This window comes from Chlorocebus sabaeus, chromosome 7 (genome assembly GCF_047675955.1).
Source record: "Chlorocebus sabaeus isolate Y175 chromosome 7, mChlSab1.0.hap1, whole genome shotgun sequence".
Taxonomy (NCBI): Eukaryota; Metazoa; Chordata; class Mammalia; order Primates; family Cercopithecidae; genus Chlorocebus; species Chlorocebus sabaeus.
The window spans coordinates 134,311,015-134,333,387 of NC_132910.1; the positions used below are offsets into that span (position 1 = coordinate 134,311,015).

At 38.2% G+C, this 22,373-nt stretch overlaps 1 protein-coding gene and 1 pseudogene across 2 annotated transcripts in view; one reads left to right on the top strand and one right to left on the bottom strand.

Moving 5' to 3' along the window:
- The first annotated feature begins 86 nt into the window (after positions 1-86).
- TRAPPC11 (trafficking protein particle complex subunit 11) overlaps positions 87-22,373 on the top strand; it is a 54,155-nt gene continuing 31,868 nt past the window's right edge. Inside the window, exons 1-10 of one of the 2 annotated variants that reach the window (XM_008000369.3) lie at positions 87-241; positions 4,263-4,487; positions 6,695-6,864; positions 7,502-7,572; positions 8,437-8,551; positions 14,815-14,914; positions 15,270-15,343; positions 17,979-18,075; positions 19,873-20,006; positions 20,650-20,797. In XM_008000369.3, the coding sequence (XP_007998560.2) occupies positions 4,284-4,487; positions 6,695-6,864; positions 7,502-7,572; positions 8,437-8,551; positions 14,815-14,914; positions 15,270-15,343; positions 17,979-18,075; positions 19,873-20,006; positions 20,650-20,797 (1,113 nt within the window). In that variant the 5' untranslated portion in view covers positions 87-241; positions 4,263-4,283. Of the gene's footprint in view, positions 242-4,262; positions 4,488-6,694; positions 6,865-7,180; positions 7,228-7,501; positions 7,573-8,436; positions 8,552-14,814; positions 14,915-15,269; positions 15,344-17,978; positions 18,076-19,872; positions 20,007-20,649; positions 20,798-22,373 lie in introns of those variants that run through there. The other variant, XM_037994063.2, reaches the window with a different exon arrangement.
- On the bottom strand, positions 15,720-15,832 carry LOC119623936 (U6 spliceosomal RNA; annotated as a pseudogene).

The window sequence follows — 22,373 nt, forward strand, 5'->3', positions numbered from 1 at the left end:
GAGGAGTGGCGTAAAGTTCCGGGACAGCGATTGGTGTAGAGCGCTGTCACTCAGGCCCAGAAAGTGCTTCCTGTGCTGGGGGAGGTGGGTACAGGGAAGTCTCGCCTGTTGGAGCTGGCTGTGGGGCTGCCGCGGTGGGGACGGGCCCCGGCGTTCTGTGACATCTCCCCGCCTCCTCTCGTCTTGTCCCGGCTGGCGGCGACAGGCCTCAGCTGCAGCGGGCCCGGGGCGTGGGGCCTGGGTGAGTCCGGGCCGGGAGACCAGCGGGGCCAGGCGGGATCGCCGAAGAAGGGAGCTAGCTCTTAACAATGCTGGTTTGGGGGCCTGCGTTTTGCAATCCCATCGGCGAGTGCAATCCTGGCACTTCTCTTTTAGACCTAAGGAAAGACGCACCCATTTCTAGGGCCTCCCAGGTTTAAGACAGGGGAGTAAGAGGAGGAAGATATCTGCCTTTAGGGACTGCAGTGTTATTCCTCTGCCTTTCCTCACCGGAGCTACCAGAGCAGATACTGCGACCACGGGGGCGGTATTTCTCCTAGGTTGGGTTGTTTTCTTCTCATCTTTAACATCGAAACATCGTTTCGTCCCCACACTGTCGTTCCTGTTTTGTTCGTTTTGTAGTTGAACATCTCTCAATCCCATTCTCAGCAGCCTTGTGTCCTACACCCTGAACTTCCAGTTAGTTAAAAGAAAAAAAAGCAACCACATTAGGTTTTAGGGGTTTTTTAGTTCCCAGTTTGATTGGGCCACTTTTCTTACCTCTCACACTAGTTTCCAGTTTACTTCCCTTGCATTACTGGATCTCCCATCCATTATTCACCTTCTATAGCTGCGCTTCCTTTCATGTATAGTTTCGTTGGTTGCTCCATTGGCTTCTTCCAGGATATCTGAAAATTTCTCCTTCCAGCCTGTCGCTGAGATCCTGTCAATCTGCGCCTGTGCGTATGGGTGTTCTCATTCAAATTTCTTTGCTGCAGAATAAGCACGACCATTTCAAGTGCCATGGGAGAACGTGGCAATAATTTCTGTTTCAATTTTCATGCAGTGATTTTGGAACAGATTTCCCATAATTTAGATCTCTGCTGTCCAGTTCTGTAGCCGGTAGCTACATTAGGCATTTGAAATAGGTTAGTCTGAATTGAGTTGTGCCGTGAGTGTAAAATACACACCAGATTTTGAAGACAGTACAAAAAAAGGTATATTAGTGTCAGTATGATAGTATTTTGGACATACCGCACTGCGTTAAATTGAATATTATTAAAATGAATTCCATCCACGTTTTACTTTTTAATATGACTGCTAGAAAATTTTATTTATGTGACTCATATTTGTATTGGATGACACAGTCATTTTTAGTTCCTCTTATTTCAGCTCCATATTCAAAGACCACAGTTATGTCTTTTGGGCCTCTAAGTTATTACAGGAAATGGCCTCTAGTCTAGACTCGTTCATATTAAGCAAAGGTGCCCGTATTGTATTTTGGTCACCTGTTTTTTGTTGTCGTTGTTGAGACGGAGTCTTGCTTTGTTGCCCAGGCTGGAGTGCAGTGGTGCGATCTCGGTTCACTGCAATCTCTGCCTCCCAGGTTCAAGCAATTCTCCTGCCTCATATTCCTGAGTAGCTGGGACTACAGGCACGCTGTCACCATGCCTAGCTAATTTTTGTATTTTTAGTAGAGACGTGGTTTTACCATATTGATCAGGCTGGTTTTGAACTCCTGACCTCGTGAATCGCCCTCCTTTGCCTCCCAAAGTGCTGGGATTACAGGCGTGAGCCACTGTGCCCAGCCTGGTCACCCCTTTTTAATTTTCATTCCCAAATTACCCAGAACTAGACAGTTTCTTTCTCTGAACATGCAATCCTTTGCCCTCATAACTTAATCCTGTCCTAAAAATATTTAAACAATTCTAAAACTATCTGTTGTAGACATTTCTGGCAAGCTTTGCAAATCATTTATTCAATACCTATTGTTCTTTCAGTACGTAAACATGAGAAAACTAATAGTCTTTCCTAAATTAACCTTTCAGTTGAAAATATTCCATGTTTTGGAGATCAGGTATTAGCCTAAGTGTGCCTCACTTTTCACAAAGATTGTATTAGACTTCTCTATAACATACTGGTGTAGATTACCTTTTAAAAGAGCCTCATGACACATTCGTTTTCAAATAAGATTATATTTAAAATATAGTGATAATATTGTTTGGATATAGTGATAATATTGTTTGGAATAACTTTTTTTTTTTTTTTGCAACACAATCTTGCTCTGTCACCCAGGCTGGAGTGCAGTGGCACAATCATAGTTCACTGTAACTGTAAACACCTAGACTCAAGTGATCCTCCCATCTCAGCCTCCCAAGTGGCTGGGACTACAAGTGCGCACCACCATGCCTGTCTATTTTCTTTTTTATTTCTTTTAGAGACAGGATCTCACTATGTTTCCCAGGCTGGTCTCGACCTCCTGGCCTCAACAGTCCTCTGGCCTTGTCCTCCCAAAGTGCTGGGATTATAGGCATGAGCCACTTGTGCCTTACCTGAATTCTCTATAGTATACTGGTATAGATTGTCCTTTAAAAGAACCTCATTTGGGAGGCCAAGGCGGGCAGTCACCTGAGGTCACGAGATCAAGACCATCCTGGCCAACATGGTGAAACACTGTCTTTACTACAATACAAAAATACTAGCTGGGCATGGTGGCGCGTGCCTGTAGTCCCAGCTACTGGGGAGGCTGAGGCAGGGGAATCACTTGAACCCGGGAGGTGGAGGTTATAGTGAGCTGAGATCATGCCACTACACTCCAGCTTGGTGACAGAGTGAGACTCTGTCTCAAAAAAAAAAAAAAAAAAAAATATATATATATATATATATATATATATATAAAATGACAGTCTTGTTTGGGATAAACATAGTTTTATATACTTACAAAGTCAGGGCATACTTTAGATTTATTATAGACTGATTCTTAGCTAAAGAATGCAATGGAAACATCCTCTGAGAAGTTTCCATTGCATTGTTAGTTTTTCCCTTACAGATTTTTCTTTAAAGAGTACATTTTATATTGTGGCAAATGAGACAACATAACTACTATTTAGATAATTACATAAATTAAAGGCTATTATTTTAATAATATCCTAGGTATTCAGAAATTCAATATTAGCAATTACAGAGAAATTAGAGGAAGTTTATTATATGTAAGTCAACTTTTTCTTTTATATTTTTCTTTCAATATATTTTCTTTTATAGACGAAATAGATCATGTAGATCTATTTTAATTTTATCACCTTCTTGCTTTCTTGGTCTACTAATTTCAAAGTTCTGTGTGCATTTTGAGACATTACTGAAAATACCCATTTGTCTTAAAGTTGACTTCAACATTTTTAACATGAAAGATTTTTTTTTAAATGTCATATAGTTATTACATTTTAATAGATCCAATTCAGGAATTAAAGTTTTCCCTTTTTCTCTCTTCTGTTTGCTTGACAGTTTGCAGATACTCAAATCCTTTTGCCTTTTTGTAATGATTATTTATTTCATTTTTTTTTTGAGACAGAGTCTCACTGTCACCCAGACTGGAGTGCAGTGGTGTGATCTTGGCTCACTGGAGCCTCTGCCTCCTGGGTTCAAGCAATTCTCATGCCCCAGCCTCCAAGTAGCTGGGGTTACAGGCGTGTGCTACTATGTGCAGCTAATTTTTTTGTTTTTGAGACGGAGTCTCGCTCTGTCGTCCAGGCTAGAGTGCGGTGGCGCGATCTCGGCTCACTGCAACCCCCGCCTCCCGGGGTCACGCCATTCTTCTGCCTCAGCCTCCCGAGTAGCTGGGACTACAGGTGTGTATTTTTAGTAGAGATGGGATTTCACCATGATAGCCAGGATGGTCTTGATCTCCCGACCTCATAATCTGCCCGCCTTGGCCTCCCAAAGTGCTGGGATTACAGGCGTGAGCCACCATGCCCGACCAATTTTTTGTATTTTTAGTAGAGACAAGGTTTCACTGTGTTGGCTAGGCTGGTCTCAAACTCCTGGCCTCCAGTGATCTATCTGCTTCGGCCTCCCAAAGTGTTGGGATTACATACATGAGTCACCATGCCTGGCCTTGTAATGATTATTTTTTTGTAATGATTTTTAAATAGAGATTTATATATTGGAAATGAATATGAAGTTTTTTTTTTTTTTTGAGACAGCGTTTCACTCTTGTTGCCCAGGCTGGATAAATGAATATGAGGTTTTAAAAATTAATTATGTATATATTAACCTTTGTATTTCAGGTTTTTTGTGACATCGTAAACATGAGCCCCACACAGTGGGACTTGCCTGTGGAATTGTGTTGCCGGCCTATGGCCTTTGTTACTCTCACGGGCCTGGATGTAGTTTATAACGCAGTCCATCGAGCGGTCTGGGACGCCTTCTGTGCCAATCGGAGAGCTGATCGAGTACCAATTTCTTTCAAGGTGCTCCCAGGTGACCATGAGTATCCCAAATGTAGACCCAAGGTAATGGCACTGTGCTGGTATGTGTTCTCTCCCTCTCTCTCGGTGTGTGTGTGTGTGTGTGTGTGTGTGTGTCTTTTTTGTTCTGTTGTGTGTGCCGAGTTTATCAAGACAGTGGTCACAGTGGTACATAAAGAAAACCTTAGGCATTTTCATGTAATACACTGCATGTATATTTAATAATAGTTCTTTTTTTTTAAACTCAGGAATAATTACTTCGTAAAGCTTCTATCCTATGAACTTAGGTTTTCCCTTTTTTATTTTTAGGAAAAAAACCCAAGTCTCCATATTTTTAACATAGTCCCCTCTAAAAGGAAGGCCTTGCAGTCCCCACCGTCATTCCTAATGTCGTGTTTGAATCCCATGGTCTGTGTAATTTGGCTCAGTTTCACAGATTTCTTGAGCACTTGCTTTGTGATAGGCACCTGGAACCCTGCAACAAGCCAGTGATACGAATTTAAGACAGATTCCCTATTCTTGAGGAGTTACACGTAAACTAAGGCAGTTTCTTCATTGCAGAATGAAGAAAGGTATTAAGTTCAAAACTGACTTTTAAGGTGAACAACATAGTAAAGACGACTTTACCTTAGGTAATAATTATTATCATGATGATAGTATCACTAATAGCTAACATAGTTGTAAAAAAAACAGTAAAACAGTTTGCTGTTTTAAGCAATTTATGTATATTTATTATTTGTTATTTATCATAATCTTATGAGGTTGGTTTGAAAGTTAGGTGATAAAACCCTTTTAGTTCTGAACCATACCCTTTTTTTTCCTTTTGCCCTAGAGCAGTGTCTCTGACACAGTAATCTCTGGACCAAGTATGTCATCATTACCTGGGTTATTTATTAAAAATGTAGATTGCATGCCTCCTCAGTTGGTCTCTGGGAATATAGGACTTGGTCACCAGCTGATTACTTTGTGTGTGTTTGAGAACCACACACAGGAGACACCATTTCATATATCCAGCCCTGGAAACTGAGCTGTCTGAAATTGTGCAAGTAATAGCATCCCAGCCCTGGCCCTTACACGATTATTTTTCTTTTCTTTTGAGACGGAGTCTCACTCTGTCCCCAAGGCTGGAGTGCAGTGGCGCGATCCCAGCTCACTGCAAGCTCCGCCTCCCGGGTTCACGCCGTTCTCCTGCCTCAGCCTCCTGAGAAGCTGGGACTACAGGCGCCTGCCACCACGTCCGGCTAATTTTCTGTATTTTTAGTAGAGACGGGGTTTCACCGTGTTAGCCAGTATGGTCTCGATCTCCTGATCTCATGATCCACCCGCCTCAGACTGGGTAGTGGGAGTACACCCAAAGTGCTGGGATTATAGGCATGAGCCACTGCGCCAGGCCTACGCAATTATTTTTCTTTAGTGTCGTGTTTGTGTCGAGAAGGCAGGGGGCCCAGCACAAGCCGTCTTTTCTCCTCTTTTAATGCTTGAATTCAAGCTGCTTTTCATTTCTCTATTCCCAGCTCTTGGCTGAGTCCCCATGTTATTTTGTGTCAGCCTTCCTTATAGACCTCATCTTTCCTTAGTGGAGGCAGACATTGGATCAACATGAAGTGGAGTAGTCTGAGCCAGCGCAGGTGATTTGGAAGGAATGTGAGGTTTCAACTGCATCCTTCAGGGCTAACACTCAAATCCACAGCATCCTCTTCCCACTCTGTGGCACTTAGTGCTCAGACCCAAGAGACTCCTGTGAGGCTTCTGTTTAAGAATCGTTCTCTGCTTTTTACTTCATCCACAAGTGAGGTGAAATGCCATCATAGCAGTATGTCTTTGAAATAAACAAAGCCATATTGGATTTTAAGTAATATTTTTTTTGAGCAGTTTTATAAGAACAGAAGCTGGAATGGTGAATAATATAAGTAGAACTTACCTGGAAATGGACTTTTTTTTTTTTTTTACAAAGTATTTGAGACCCTTGACATCATTAGACATGCATCATCGTTTTATGCATTCAGTTATGGGGCTGATAGAAACTCTTTGGCTTTAGTCATTCTTTAAATGGGAAGTATAGCTTCTCCAGGGTTGAGATTCCACCTTCAACACTTACTAGTTCTTTCTGAATCTGTAAGCCTGAGTTTCCTAATCAAAAATGGGAGGTGTGTATATTGAATGAGATCCATGCACATAAAGTGCTTGGCACTCAGTAACAGGTGGTTTCTGCTGCTCTCAGGTAACTTTTCAATTTCTGCCAATGTTTGCAGAGAACTTCATATGAGTGGTACATTCCTAAAGGGATCTTAAAGACTGGCTGGATGAATAAGCATCTGAATCTGGTGCCAGCCCTGGTGGTTGTGTTCTATGAACTGGACTGGGATGAGCCTCAGTGGAAAGAAAAGCAGTCTGAGTGCGCCACCAGAGTGGAAATAGTCAGGTATGATCTTCTGTGTCAGGGCGGCTAGTTCAGTTTGCACATGTGTGTTATTCACTAACATTTCTTGAAGGCAATGGAGTACCGTTCAGACTGCAGTGGTCACTTGGGGATTGACCTCCAATTAATCTTGTTCTCTTCCTCACAGGTAGCATAATTATTGACTGTATTTAATGCTGGGTATGTGAAGAAATTTAGAAGACTAATTGGTCTCAATTTCCAAATGTTTTTCTTGTATTTATTATCTTTTTTGGAGACATAGTAATTTACTGTTTAGTCTCTTAAAACACTTTGCTTTATCACTATTTAAGTTTCAAATAATTCATTCTTTTAGATGACTACTCTGCAGTGTATCACCATAAAGAAGTAAGTTGCATTATAACTTTTACCTAAAAGTATGCGTTAATCTTTTCCTTTTAAGAAAGATTTTTAAGATTAGAAGATGTAAGATCCTACTTTTAGAATTTAAATTATTGTGACACATATGTGCTTTGTGTGCAGGAAAAGATTTCTTCTGATCTTGGTTTTTTTAGTTGAAATTTATCTTCAGTTGAATTACCAAGGTTGTATTTTATGTGAAGTCGTGAATACATTTTTTTAAGTTAAAACAATTAATGTTATTATTGCTTTTTCATTGCAGGCAAAGTTTACAAGGAAGAAACACAAAAGTTGCAGTCGTTCTGATTCAGAAGAAAACCCCTTTGCCCCCAGGTATCAAAAGTCTATTTAATTAATTAATTGTTTTATACCTCCAATTCTTATTAAAGGGAAATAGGAGTTTTTTGGATGTGTAAATCTTTTATGCATTCAGTTACAGGGCTGATAGTGTGTTAACTTTCAAAAGCACCAATGATAATGGGCAAATACTAACTGTAAAAAATTAAAGATAGTAAAGAATGCAAATCTTAAGTCCTCTTCCCCTAGTTCCACTTGTCTTCTTATGTAGGGGATATAGAAGACATGTTTAATTCACGAAACAATTCATTCACTTGAATTTTTTTATAAGAGTATAATTTTTTTGGCTTCCAAAGCTTTCCAAAAAGGAATATAATTTACTTATCTAAGATAGATTTGAAACTGTATTCCTTATATGAAATTTTTTCATTAATTTTCTGTAAGGCAAATAAAAAGGCTGGATTTGTAGTTTTCTCTTGGAAAATGTCTTACTTTCAGATTCTTATTTCTCCTTTCCCAGACTTTTGTAGACCAAAATATATTTTTGTTTCTGTGTTGAAACTTACAGCATCCAAAATGGTTTTGGAGACTTCTTTCATGAATTATTGTTTCCAGTTTTAGTTATGTTTTTTGAAATAGTTAAGTGGTATATCTGTTGGCATTACTTGGCCACCTATCCTGGCTCCGTAGAAAATTCCGCAATGTTTTCCTAAAAGGCATATACTGTGTAACCTCTAAGAACCACACAGAGCTCTCAAGGAACCCATGAGTCCTGTTGATGTGATAAAAGCCGTTTGGGTTTTTATTCCTAGTTCTATTGTTCAGACTTGGGGAAATATTTATTTGGGAAGCACATTAGTTATTTTATTTCTCATTCATCTTGATGGGGATTATCAACAGGAGAAGATGTCATTGCTTCAGAAAGGGCTGCAGCTTTATGCAATGCATGTGAGCTCTCAGGAAAGTCTTTGTTCGTACTGCCGCACACTGACCACCTTGTGGGTTATATTATAAGGTAAGTAGAGGTCTTTTAAAGTTTTGTTGTTTTAGATTATTAAGAATTGAAAAATTGGTAGCTTAGACCCATTTATGTTTTAAAAAATCATGTTCATGAAAAACATTGATATGATACAGAGGCTATGGAGTAAAAATAAAAGTCTCTTGTCAAATTCTTAATCCTCTCCAATTCCCGGAGGTAACCAATATCAACAGTTTCTTAAGTTTCCTTCCAAAAAAATGTCTTTTTGTATATGGATGTATTTCTTTATAGTATCCACGCCACACCCACAAACACAAAAACATAAATGTGCTCGTATGATACACAGTGATCTTCCGCTTTACCTGTCCTCATTAACACTCTTCCATATGTGCATCTAGGTCAACTTTATTTAAAGAAACAAAATTTGTATGTTTTTCCATTATACTTTCTAGTAATTACCTAATGTGCTTGAGTGACATTCTGTCCTCTTTTATAAGAGTGTCTCCATTCCATTCTGGCCTCTTTTTGCTTCATTCTTGAGATGTTGATGTATCTATGTAAGTAATTTTTTAGGAAGGGTGTGAGCCCTATCATATCTTAAATATCTTTACAAAGCCTTTGTGTGTAAAGGGCAGATTACCTGGAGACACAACATTACCCCAGAAATTACGTGGCCATTATTCATTGTTTTGTAGCATTTATTGTTACACCAAAGTTTTGTAGTAGTACATTTTATGCTAGGATGTATTTAGATATGAATATTTTCATTGATTTTGACTGTAAAATGGTTTTCCTTTTCATTCTGCATGTATTCTTTGTTAACTCGAAGAGTTTTATTTATTTTTGATTATTGCTTCTCTTGCATTTGTTTCTTTCTCAGAAGCAAACCTCTGAAAATGATCTGCTGCAGGAGGTTACCTGGCCTTCTCACTGGTATATAAATGACCAGGCTTCTAAGAAAGAGAAGCATATATTTAGCAGAGAACATGCAGAGGAATGGGATCAAATGGAAAGATGAATTGCAAAGAAACTTAAATGCAGTTAGCAAAATAAACCTTCACACTGGAAGCAGTAAACAGTAGAATTCACTCCACGGGAAATCAAGTCAGTGGTGCCGAAGATAACATTGAGATAATTACTTGGAATTCAGAGGAAAAGAATAAATGAGTTTTGTTCCTTAAATGCAGACATATTACCAATAGGGAACAGAGAGAAGAGAGGGGCAGCTGGTAGCACATGCAGGCAGCTTTTCTTTCCACTGAGGCTCATCCCAGCGTCACACCTGGCCTCAACTCTCCAGGCCTGGACAGCTCCCCCTTGACTCTGCACTTCAGTGCTTTCCTATTTGCACTGCTGTTCCTCGTCAGATGCTTTCATAGTCTTGCCCACCTGCCAGCTCTCCTTTTCTGGGCTCTCTCTTACTCACCATTTAAGGCTTCAGTGAAGCCTTCGTTAGAAAGCCATTGTCCTCTGTGCTATACCCTGCCATACTGACTCTTCACCGAGCAGCATCACCTTCCAGAGACTATTTGGCAATGCCTAGAGACTTTTAGGATTGCCACAACTGAGGGGGTTGCCGTATTGGGTTCTAGTGGGTAGAGGTCAGGGATGTTGCCATACACTGTACAGTGTACAGGACAGCCCTGCACAACAAAGAATTACCTGACTGAAATGTCAGCAGTGCTGAGCTTGAGAACCCTACCTTAACCAGCAGTGATCTTGCCTGCCTCAGCTTTCAAATTTAGGCGGTTATGGATTCAAGACAAACAGGATGGGGTCCTGCCCTTAACCACTTGTAGTTTTGTTGTGGATAATGAAATATCTACATAAGGAGTACTTTGTCAAAATAACGGATGTAAAAAGCAAGTTCCCTGGGTCCATAGCCTCCAGTACGTGGATACGAGATGGGGAGTGCATAAGACAGTCCATTGGAGATAAGGAAACATATAGACCCTTTCTTCAGATTTATATTTTATCTTCAGAGGGAGAGTAAAGCTGAATATCAGGACATCTTCATCTCATTGATCTGGGAGGGAAGTAGCAGAGCTACTGATGGCACACTTATTCCTGTGCTTTCAGAGCCTTTTGAGGTATTACAGATAGATATGATTTCATTAGTGTTTTTTTAAGTGTCAAAATGTTAGAATCTTTATAAAACTTCTGTAATGCGTTGGGAGTGATTGTGAAAATCTTTTGTATTGGAGAAGTTTGCTGATCATTTCAAAGCAAAATACAGGAGTTGTCCAAGTTAATGATTCGAGTAAGCATTTTTCTTTTATTAAAAAGTAAGTTTTCCCAACGTTCAGACCTTTCCTCTTAGGACAGTAGGCTGCCTGTGTCATGCTTACTAGCAACTGTTTAAAAACCACACACACACTTTGCCTTTCAAAACAAAGGTGACAGTTGAATAATGAATAAGAAAGCAAATGCTTCTTAGAGGAAAGTTGTGCTATAGAGAGAACATGCCAAAAATGGCTCTGGAAAATATTGGAAGCAGTTTTCTTTTCTTTTCTTTTCTTTTTTTTTAGATGGAGTCTCATTCTGTCACCAAGGCTGGAGTGCAGTGGCACAATCTCAGGTCACTGCAACCTCCGCCCCCCAGGTTCAAGTGATTCTCCTGCCTCAGCCTCCCAAGTAGCTGGGATTACAGGCCATCTTGACCAGGCTGGTCTGAACTCCTGATTTTAGGTGATCCGCCCACCTCGGCCTCCCAAAGTGCTGGGATTACAGGCGTGAGCCTCTGTTCTGGCCTTGAAAGCAGTTTTCTGATTAGTTTAAAATTATTTGAAGCAAAGAATTTCAATGGGCCTGAACTCCGTTGTTAAAAATACAAAACAATGTATGCAGGTGTACGGATCCGTGCAGTTAGATTTTTGTCTCTGATCTTCATCTTTCCATAAATTAAAAATCGGAACTGCTGTAAGAATTGGCTGGGCAGGACGGTATTGAAGCAGTATTTCAGTCTCCCTTCTGTCCCCTTTTACTGAAAAGCCTGGAGGGGAAAGGAAGAAAGGATGTAAGGACCCCACCCCTCATCCCACCCAGCCCCAACTGCTGCTCCTGCTTCTGCTCTTGTGCCTTTTATTTGCAGTCGTTAGCACAGGATCTACCTTCAATATAACTTCCTTTTACGTACCCAGTAGTTCCTCCTTTTGTTTTCCAAAGTTGTGTGAATATTTTTGCCTCTTAGGTACTTGACAAAATTGAAGAACACCCCTTTTAGACATAAATCTGCATCTATAACTTAGAAGCTAGAATGTCCTAGAGTGTCCTTTACCTGAAAACTGGTAGCTCCTCTCTTTCCTGGAATCAGTGCTAGTTTTTCAAAGTCAGTTGCAGTGGCTAAAATTTATGTTTGTATACTCTGAAAAACATGCTTACTTGATATGTTAGTGCAGTGGTAGCAGAAAATGGACTCCAGGTGATTTTTATATTATTATTGCTAAGAGTGAATATACATGTTTTCTAATAAGTTAGAATAGGGAGCAGTTTGTAATTAAAAGTTTAACCTAAATTATCTGGTAGGATAAATTCTATTTCAGGACAGGTCAAAATATAAATCTATATTTATATCAAAAATATAGATAATTGTGTGCGTATTTGTATATAGGTATGTATGTGTGCATCTTGTCTAGCTCAAAACAAGTTGATCAGGTTCCTACGTTCATAAAGAAGCTGATTTAATTGTGGAGACCGAAAGCATCCATGTTAAATCCCACAGAGCACTGCAAGTGTAAATTCTGTAATATAGTTTGCAAGTTTTACAGGATTTCAGAGAAGAAATGAATAGATGTGATCTGGGAAGGTTTAAGGAAGAGGAAGGTCTGCAGCTTGCTTGAAGGTGTGGATTAGTGGGAGGAAGTAGTGTTTATTTCGGACAGAGGAATGTCATAAAAAAGCATGGACATTTGAAGTTCAGCTGGTTTAAATCACTAAACGGGAAGACTGAATCAGCTGAATTTTTTTTTATTGCAGAACAAAGAACACTCAAGGTCTCTTTCCTTAAAAGAGCATTCTTAATTGTTTGGTGTTGCCTTAAAAGCGTACTGTTTGAGTATCTGGTAAAAGAATTGGTCTTTTCACCAACCCCCTTATGTCTTGACTAGATTTGTCATTTCTTTCTTTATGTTTGTGAATTATAAGGTTATAAGGTTTTCTCCAAATAAACCTCAAATAATAAAGAAGTATATGAATTAAAAAGTGGAAGTCTTCCAACACTTATGCTCTATTTCCCGTGGTGTCTCTGTAGCCTGTCACGGTTAACGCGAGGGAAAGATTTGACTCTGTGTCCCTCAGTTTAGAGGAAATAATAGCACTTACCAGGCTACTTACTCTCAATCTTCTGTATTGACTGTTTAACGGGTATTTTATCTCTTAAGTGCACATTCAGCTTGAAAACTAAAACCACACTTATCTTTGGTATTTACTGAGACAATCTAGATTAATACCGATTCTCTGTTGAGAAGGATTTTTTGTTTTTGTTTTTGTTTTTGTTTTTTTAATCATTCAGAATAGCCTGTAGACATATTTCTGGCTACCATAACATTAGACATTCTAGTCAGTGCCTTGTTGCTGTTTGCAATTTTTTTTTTTTTTTTTGAGACGGAGTCTCACTCTGTCACCCAATCTGTAGTACAGTGGCGTCATCTCTGTTAATTGCCAACTCCGCCTCCTGGGTCCATGCCAGTCTCCTGCCTTAGCCTCCCGAGTAACTGGGACTACAGGCGCCGCCACCACGCCTGGCTAATTTTTTGTATTTTTAGTAGAGATGGGATTTCACCGTGTTAGCCAGGCTGGTCTTGATCTCCTGACCTCGTGATCTGCCTGCCTCGGCCTCCCAAAGTGCTGGGATTACAGGCGTGAGCCACTGTGCCCGGCCCCCATTTGCAAAATTTAAAGGACAACTTAGGTTAATACATTCCTTCACACATTATTTGGTTCAAGGTTGATCCTAATTTTGTCATATTTTACCATTTTTAAAACTACAGTTTTGAAAATAGAAAAATCTTAAAAGGCCGGACATGGGGGCTCGTGCCTGTAATCCCAACACTTTGGGAGGTTGAGGCAGTTGGATTGCTTGAGTCCAGAAATTTGAGACCAGCCTGGGCAACATGGCAAAACCTTGTCTCTACAAAAAATATAAAAATTAGCTCTGTGTAGTCAGGTATGCCTGTAGTTCCAGCTACTCTGGAGGCTGAGGTGGGTGGATCACTTGAGCCCAGGAGGCTGAGGCTACCGTGAGACTTGATCCCACCACTGCACTCCAGCCTGGGCAACAGAGCGGGACCCTGTCTCAAAATAAATAAATAAATAAATAAATAAATAAAATTGTAACCTAGAAAATCAAATTTAAAATATAATATCTGATATTTAAGTTTGTCTTTTATCTGGCTATGAGTTCTGCTTTCTTTCATGCCCTAGGCAGATAACTCCTGATGACTTCTTTTCACCAAAGAAAACTTGAGTTGTGTATCCATCTCTAGTCAGATTTTCTTGTTCCTATGTAGGTTATAGAATGATGGACGATTTAAATCACACAAATGTTTCCACCTTATTTGCCAGTTCTCATTTTTGGTTCTTTACCTGTTAGTTTTCTTATTCCTTTAAATCCTAAATACTAAAATCACAAAAAAAGTGAAATCTAATTGAGTAATAATTTTTTTTCAGACTTTTTATAAAAATCTAAAATAGTAGGGCAAATGTACTCTTAGAGATTCCAACCAAATTTTAGGCCGGGAGCGGTGGCTCACACCTGTGATCCTAATCCCAGCACTTTGGGAGGGCAAAGTGGGCGGATCACTTGAGGTCAGGAGATCGAGACCAGCCTGGCTGGCCAACATGATAAAACTCACCTCAACTAAAAATACAAAAATTAACTAGGCTTTGTGGCACATGCCTGTAGTCCCAGCTACCCGGGAGGCTGAGACACAAGAATCGCTTGAACCAGGGAAGTGGAAGTTGCAGTGAACCAAGATTGTGTCACTGCACTCCAGCCTGGGTGACAGAGCCAGACCCTGTCTCAAAAAAAAAGAGATTACCAAGTGTTTATGAATCAGAAAAAGGTATTTTTATTTGTTGTATCCTGTATTATAAATAATTTTAAATGGCTTTTGGATGGTCTTGTTTTTAGACTTTTTAATCTGAAAATTCAGGTTATCTTTTGCTTCACTTTGTCTTATTCATAATATAAAATAGATATTTCTGTCATCGTTTTACTTTCAGGTCTCACAAATATGATTCTTGAAAAGTTTGGTTTAAAATAACTAATATTTAAATGCTGGTTTGGTTTTTTTTAACAGATTGGAAAATGCCTTTTATGAACATGCACAGACTTATTACTACACTGAGATCAGAAGAGTGAAATCTCATAAAGAATTTTTGAATAAAACAACACACCAGGTACGTGATTTTTTGCAATAATAGAAGCATTGTAGAGTGGATTATTACTATTTTTGAGGTGATTATTACATGTTCTTAATACTTTAACATTTTCAATGGTTTCAGCATTTCTAAAGATTTTTTTAAAGCTTTTAAAAATTAATTTGTTTTTAAATTAGACTCTTTGCTCTTAAAGTTCTTAAAGGTAGATTTTTATAGCCTTCTTAACTGTACCCTTACTTGTGGGAATAATTCTTGGATTTCAGTTTTGAATATTTTTCTTCATTCTTTTAAGTTTCCTTGTAATAAACCTTATAATTTTCACATTTTTAAATAGAATATGTATAATAGTGTTTTTTTTTTTGTCTCTTTTTAGCTTTTATTTGTTAGGCATCAGTTCAAAATAGCTTTCTTCAGTGAGTTGAAACAAGATACACAAAATGCGCTGAAGTAAGTTGTTAAGCTTTCAAACTAAATGTTTCCTATTTTTATATTAACAATAACATGAAATGGCAATTTCTGAATCTCAACTAAACTATAATTAATTTTAAAGGGTTCATATTGCTTAGATTTAGGAATTAGTCTAGAGATGAATGGAATATAATATTTTAAGATTTAAAAAAATTTTCATTTTTATTATTGGAAGTAAATTTCATTGTGTCATAAAGCTTTCTGGTTTGATTAATTAAATTTTGTGAGCCACAGAAATGTAATATTAAAATTTTCCCTATCTTCTTGACTATTTTTTATGTGTATATTCAGTAAAATTCTTGTAAGAGACTGATTTAAACATTATCTAAATCAGACTTGACTTTTTTTTTCCAAAATAAATTTTTAAATGTACCTCTTCACGATTTTGCATGTCATCCTTGTGCAGGAGCCATGCTAATCTTCTCTGTATTGCTCCAATTTTAGTATATGTGCTGCTGAAGTGAGCATCAGACTATTGATTTTTATAGGTTTATATACTAGTACATTTATTGAATTCAATTATTTTTTAATTTAAAAAATCTTCTTTTTTTTTTTTTTTTTTTTTTTGTTTTTTGAGACGGAGTCTCGCTCTGTCGCCCAGGCTGGAGTGCAGTGGCGCAATCTCGGCTCACTGCAAGCTCCGCCTCCCGGGTTCACGCCATTCTCCTACCTCAGCCTCCCGAGTAGCTGGGACTACAGGCACCCGCCACTGCGCCCGGCTAATTTTTTTTTCTATTTTCTAGTAGAGACGGGGTTTCACCATGGTCTCGATCTCCTGACCTTGTGATCCGCCCGCCTCGGCCTCCCAAAGTGCTGGGATTACAGGCGTGAGCCACCGCGCCCGGCCTAAAAAATCTTAATATCAGTTGCATCATTTTCCATTTGAAGTCTCTGCTTAGAGCTTTGAAGATTAGTTGCAGATGTGTTGGCAGTGGTTACACATTTTAGTCCTTTGCTTTTACCAAGGAGAATTTAATGAAACTTGACCTCTTTGTAGCTTTAACTCTGTTTTTGAAGACAAAGGTATTAAAAACAGCTATGTATCCCAGAATTGAGAAGAGGAAAGAAAAATAGAAATAAATAAAAATAATTTTAGTAATCACAGGAATATTGCAGAAATATCTTATCTTTGGTTGTTTTGAGAGGTTTAAGGACCAGAGCACCAAGTTGTGTTTCCTGAATCTCAACAACTTCATATAACTGGCTTTAATGTAGTTTATTTGTATTGTTTCGAGACAGAGTTTTGCTCTTGTTGCCCAGGCTGGAGTGCAGTGGCAAGATCTCGGCTCACTGCAACCTCTGCCTACCAGATACAAGTGATTCTCCTGTCCCATCCTCCCGAGTAGCTGGGACTATTGGCACCTGCCACCATGCCCAGCTAGTTTTTATATTTTTAGTAGAGACAGGGTTTCACCGTGTTGGCCATGCTGGTCTCGAACTCCCGACCTCAGGTGATCCGCCCACCTTGGCCTCCCAAAATGCTGGGATTACAGGTGTGAGCCACTGCGCCTGGCCTGTAGTTCATTTTTATGAATGGTATTAGTTTAAATCCTTCAATTTCAGTTCTGTTCAGAAGTAATTCTGGAAAGAAATACTTTTACCTGGAGAAGTTATGAACAGACTTTTTCTACGAAAAGCCTGTTTTGAGATTTTCTCATTACCTTCCATGTGCAAGGTAGGCCCTGTTCCTACCAGGCCCTCCTTTCCCACTATGCTTCTCCTTCAGCAGGAGCTGCCCTGAGGACATTCTTCCCTCCTCTGTAGACTTTCCCTGAGGCCAGTAATATTCACTTAACCTGTAAAGGTACTTGGGGTTAAAAAGCTGTTAACCTGTGCTGTCTTTTTTTTTTTTTTTTTTTTTTGAGATGGAGTCTCACTCTGTCACCCGGGCTGGAGTGCAGTGGCACGATCTCAGCTCACTGCAACCTCTCCCTCCTGGGTTCAAGGGATTCTCCTGCCTCAACTTCCTGAGTGGCTGGGATTACAGGCATGTGCTACCACACCTGGCTAATTTTTGTATTTTTAGTGGAGACGGGGTTTCACCATGTTAGCCAGGCTGATCGCAAACTCCTGACCTCGAGTGATCCACCCACGTCAGCCTCCCAAAGTGCTGGGATTACAGGTGTGTGCCACCGTGCCCGGCTGACCTGTGCTGTCTTGATATCACCTTTGCTAATACAATTTCTATTTGTTTGAGAGCTTGTAATGGTACTTTAAAATACGTTTTTTAACAGAATGCTGATTTTTCTGGACAGTTGTCCAATTTCCTTTTTTAAGTTACCTGTTTGTTATTGACCGATGTTGATGATGAAAATAACAATGCACATGTCATGGTTCTGTTCTTTATGAAATCATTGATTCCTCTCACATATATTTATTAATAGCTCATTTATCATGAAATCAGAGATTGACATTATTGAGCTCTTGAGGAGCTTGCAGTGAGCTGAGATCCGGCCACTGCACTCCAGCCCGGGCGACAGAGCAAGACTCCGTCTCAAAAAAAAAAAAAAAAAAAAGAAATGTTGAGTAAATATTCTGTTATTTCTAGTGATTTGGTTGTAGAAATTGTTTATTAAACTAATTTATATCATTATTAACCACCCTCCCCATTTAGGAATTATAGGACCGCCTATAATCTTATACACGAATTGAGAGCCCATGAAACTAATATTCTGGAAATTAAGACTATGGCAGGATTTATAAACTACAAGGTAATAGTTCTGCTTCCAAATACAGGGAATTTGTGTTTAAATATTAAATGATCTTTTTAAAATTTGAACATCAAAATTAGTTTCTTGCTCTGAAAAGTTAGTATTTGATTAATTATGATCTCTCCTTTTATATCCTTTTTCTCAGAAGGGCCTTGATTCTTAGTAGCCTATTTACAGTAGTTGTGTTTTGAATTGATAAGTTCTAGAGGTTTCTAAAGTTTGGAAGGTTTTTTAGTTTTTGTTTATTTGTTTTTCAGTGGGAGCAAGGAGGAGTTGAGAAGAAAGCTGCCTGTATTACTGAGTTTTAAAAGATAAAATTATTAGAACTATGTGACTCCTTCTTGGTTTAATGGCACAGAAAAGGTGTATCTATTCACCTTAGAGGAAATTTTTTTTTTTTGAGACAGAGTTTCGCTCTGTTATCAGGCTGGAGCACAGTGGTGGGATTTTGGCTCACTGGAACCTCTGCCTCCCGGGTTCAAGGGATTCTTCTGCCTCAGCTTTCCGAGTAGCTGGGACTACAGGCATGTGCTGCCACACCCGGCTACTTTTTGCCTTTTTAGTAGAGATGAGGCTTCACCATGTTGGCCAGGATGGTTTCGATCTCTTGACCTCGTGATCCGCCCGTCTCGGCCTCCCAGAGTACTGGGATTACAGGTGTGAGCCAACGCGCCCGGCCAGAGGAAACTTTTATACCTACTGTTTGAGCATTTTATTTTGAGATTGTGCATCACAGGAATAGATACCCTCAGAAGTCAAGCAACAGCTATTTAGTTTGTTTTTAGTTTTTTCACATTCATATTGAAGATGCCTGACACTGTGTTGGTGATGTATGGCCAAATAGATGCTTTAATTCACTGTTTTTTTTCTAATAGGAAAAGATTAGAAACAACCCAATTATAAGTGATTGGTTATGTAAATTATAACTGTAAACAAAGGAATATTAAAAGCTATTGAAAATAAGGCAGCTCTATGTAGTGATATGGAATGATACCCAAAATATATTGCAAGATGAGTAAAGTCACAGATTAGCATATTTAGTGTGATGTTGTTATTTGTATAAAAACAATAGTTTTATAGAAAGGCACACACATACTTATCTGTGTGTAGAATGTATCAGGAAGCATATGGCAGAAACTGCCTCTAGAAAGGGAAGTTAGATGGCTGAGGGACAGGAATGGATGAGAGACTGACTTTTCGTATGTTCCTTTGTACTTAAAAAATAAAAGTGAAAATTGTAACAAGCATATGGAAATACATTTAGGCTTTGTTTCTTCCTTTTTCCCTTTCACCCCAAGTACATAAATATTAGTACTATTTTGAAAGAGCATACCAGACACAAAATTTTCAAGAATCTCTGTAATACTTGTTTGATATAGAGGTAACTTTGCTTTAATTATGCTACAGAAAATCTTTAGCTTTATGGCAAATCTAAAACTGAAAATTGATCAGTCTTTTCTGTTACCTGTTGGACATCGTTTATTTTAGTCCATCTTTATGTTCTTCATTGGGGGTAATTTTAAAATTCTATTCCATATTTTTTAAAAGCTTTTCTAAAGTTTAGAATAAATTATGTACAAATACTGAGTTATTTTATTTCGTTTCTAAAAGGGATATATGACCTTTGGTTTTAGCATAACCATTCTGATGAGGAAAATTAATTGTATTGCAAAGAGCTTCAGAGAAGGAAATTTCATAGTCTTTTTTTAATGTTATTCTCAAAATAGTTTTTAAACAAATATGCTTTTTGACTTTCTTTTTTTCCCTTTATTTTGGGATCAATTTTACATTTTGCAGATCTGTAGGCTGTGTTTTCAACACAACACCCCATTGGATGCAATTGCTCAGTTCCGGAAACACATCGACTTGTGTAAGAAAAAGATTGGAAGTGCAGAGTTGTCTTTTGAGCATGCTGCATGGATGTCTAAACAGTATGTTTTACATTGTACTTTTAGAATATTTTTAAAAATAATATATAGTATTTGGAGAAATAGCATGGACTCTGGTTCTAAAACTGAACCAGGTTTTTGGTCACTAAGTAGGTTTTTGATGATGTAGCATAAGTATGTTTGTATGTTTCTGGTAATACTGTAGATTGATATTGTATACAGTTCCTTAATGGCAGTTATTTAGTTCATGGTACCATCTTTTTCATTCAACATATATCTATTGAGTCTCTACCATGTGTCTAGGTCCTAAGGATATAGCAGTAAACAAAATTCCTACTGTCCTGGAGCTTACTTTTTGAGAATGAAGTTTAAAAATTGCTAAAATGAAATTGTTCCCAGGAACTTGGGTGTATTTGTTTGAGTGGTAGGAACTATATTGAGATCTAGTTTGATGGTATATTTATGAAGACTTGTTAGAAGAGATGACTTAAATATAGAACCTATCTGTAACCTACAGTTAGTGTGTATTAATATTTACAAAGAAATTACAACAAATATTAATTGTTCATCACTAGCACCATTTTAATACAATCTGCTGAGGTTAAGATTCCCAGGATGAATTACCAGAAATAAGCTTCTTTTTCTTTTCATTCCTTTTTATTTCTTGATTTTTTTTTTCTTTAAGATTCCAGGCCTTTGGAGATTTATTTGATGAAGCGATTAAGTTAGGGTTAACAGCTATTCAAACTCAGAATCCCGGTTTCTATTACCAGCAGGCAGCATACTACGCCCAGGAGCGGAAACAGCTTGCAAAAAGCCTCTGTAACCACGAAGTAAGTTACTGACTCCGTATTATCTAGCACGTGGAAGAGTTACTTTTCTTTTGAAAGAAGCTAGAACTGATTGGTGTCGATAATTTTTTCCAAGTCTTTAAATTTAATGAGTTTTATTTTTTATAGTTTTAGGAATTACACTGATGTTTGGTTTTAGCCCAAGTACTCTATTTTCACCTGTGAATTGAGCAGACATTTTTCTTTGAAGAACTAATTTATTTTTGGCAGTAAGTTAGTGACTATTTAGACAAGAGAAAATTACTTTAAAGTAAAAGCCGCATTTTCATCCTTGTTACACTTTAAATCCATTGTTTTGTTTCTGTGATCACTGCTGTAAGAGTTTAGAAATATGTTTTGACCCACTGGAGGGGATAACTTTTGACTTCTTTCTTTTCCTGGGGTTGCCTGTATGGAGACTCTTTTTTGGAGACGGAGTCTCGCTCTTGTTGCCCAGGCTGGAGTGCAGTGGTGCAGTCTCGGCTCACTGCAACCTCCACCTCTCGGGTTCAAGTGATGCTCCTGTCACAGCCTCCTGAGTAGCTGGGATTACAGGTGCCCGCCGCCATGCCGGGCTAATTTTTGTACTTTATTAGAAGTGGGATTTCGCCATGTTGGCCAGGCTGGTTTTGAACTCCTGACCTCTGGTGATCCACCCACCTTGGCCTTCCAAAGTGCTGGAATTACAGGTGTGAGCCACCGCGCCTGGCCTCCTGCACGGAGACTCTTTAAGAGTCTGAGGAATAGTGTTAATTGCATAGTTTCTTAAACTTGATGTTTCATTTTGCCTTTTTCTTGGATGATTACGTTTAGATATCAGTTTTCCTATAAACACCTTTAAAATAAGAAAGTGGTATACATATTTAATACATTTATTTTTATAGAGTTACATCAGTTTATTTTCACTTAAAACCTGTAGTTCTCTGAAGATGAGTGAATATTATCAGTAGTACTATCGTTAAAACTGTTCCAAAAACAAATAGATTGTATGTTAATACTTAATGAATTTTTTCTCTGAAATGATGAGTTAACTGTTTTTACAATGTTATTTGTATGATTTATAATTTTATTGTGTGTATTATATTTCTAAAGTTTGGCATATTCTAATTTGAACACAGTATTTTAAAAAGTGATTAAAACTAGATTTTATAAGAATGTAAGGAACTGGGTATTAATAAATATCATTGGTTAAAATGTAAAATAATATTTCCATCAAATAATAATTTGAGAAGCTTTAAAACTGCGTATCTTTTGACCTAGAATTTAATTTTTGGAGATACTAAGGCAGCTAATAAATTCTGAAATAAGTACCAAAATTTATTTATAAAGTTGTTCTCACAGATTTATTAATTGTAAAATAGAAATAAGATGAATAGCTATAGGGAATTCGTTAAAATATGCACTAGCAAGCAGCCATGAAAAATAGTGTTTTAGAAGAATATTTAATGCTGAGTTAAATATACAGAATATGTTTAAATGAAAGAAGCAGGTTGAAAATTAATCATTAACAAATTTTTGCATGTGAAATCTGGAAGAATGATAACATACTTTCTTAATAGTGGGAGTTGGTAGTAGGTTT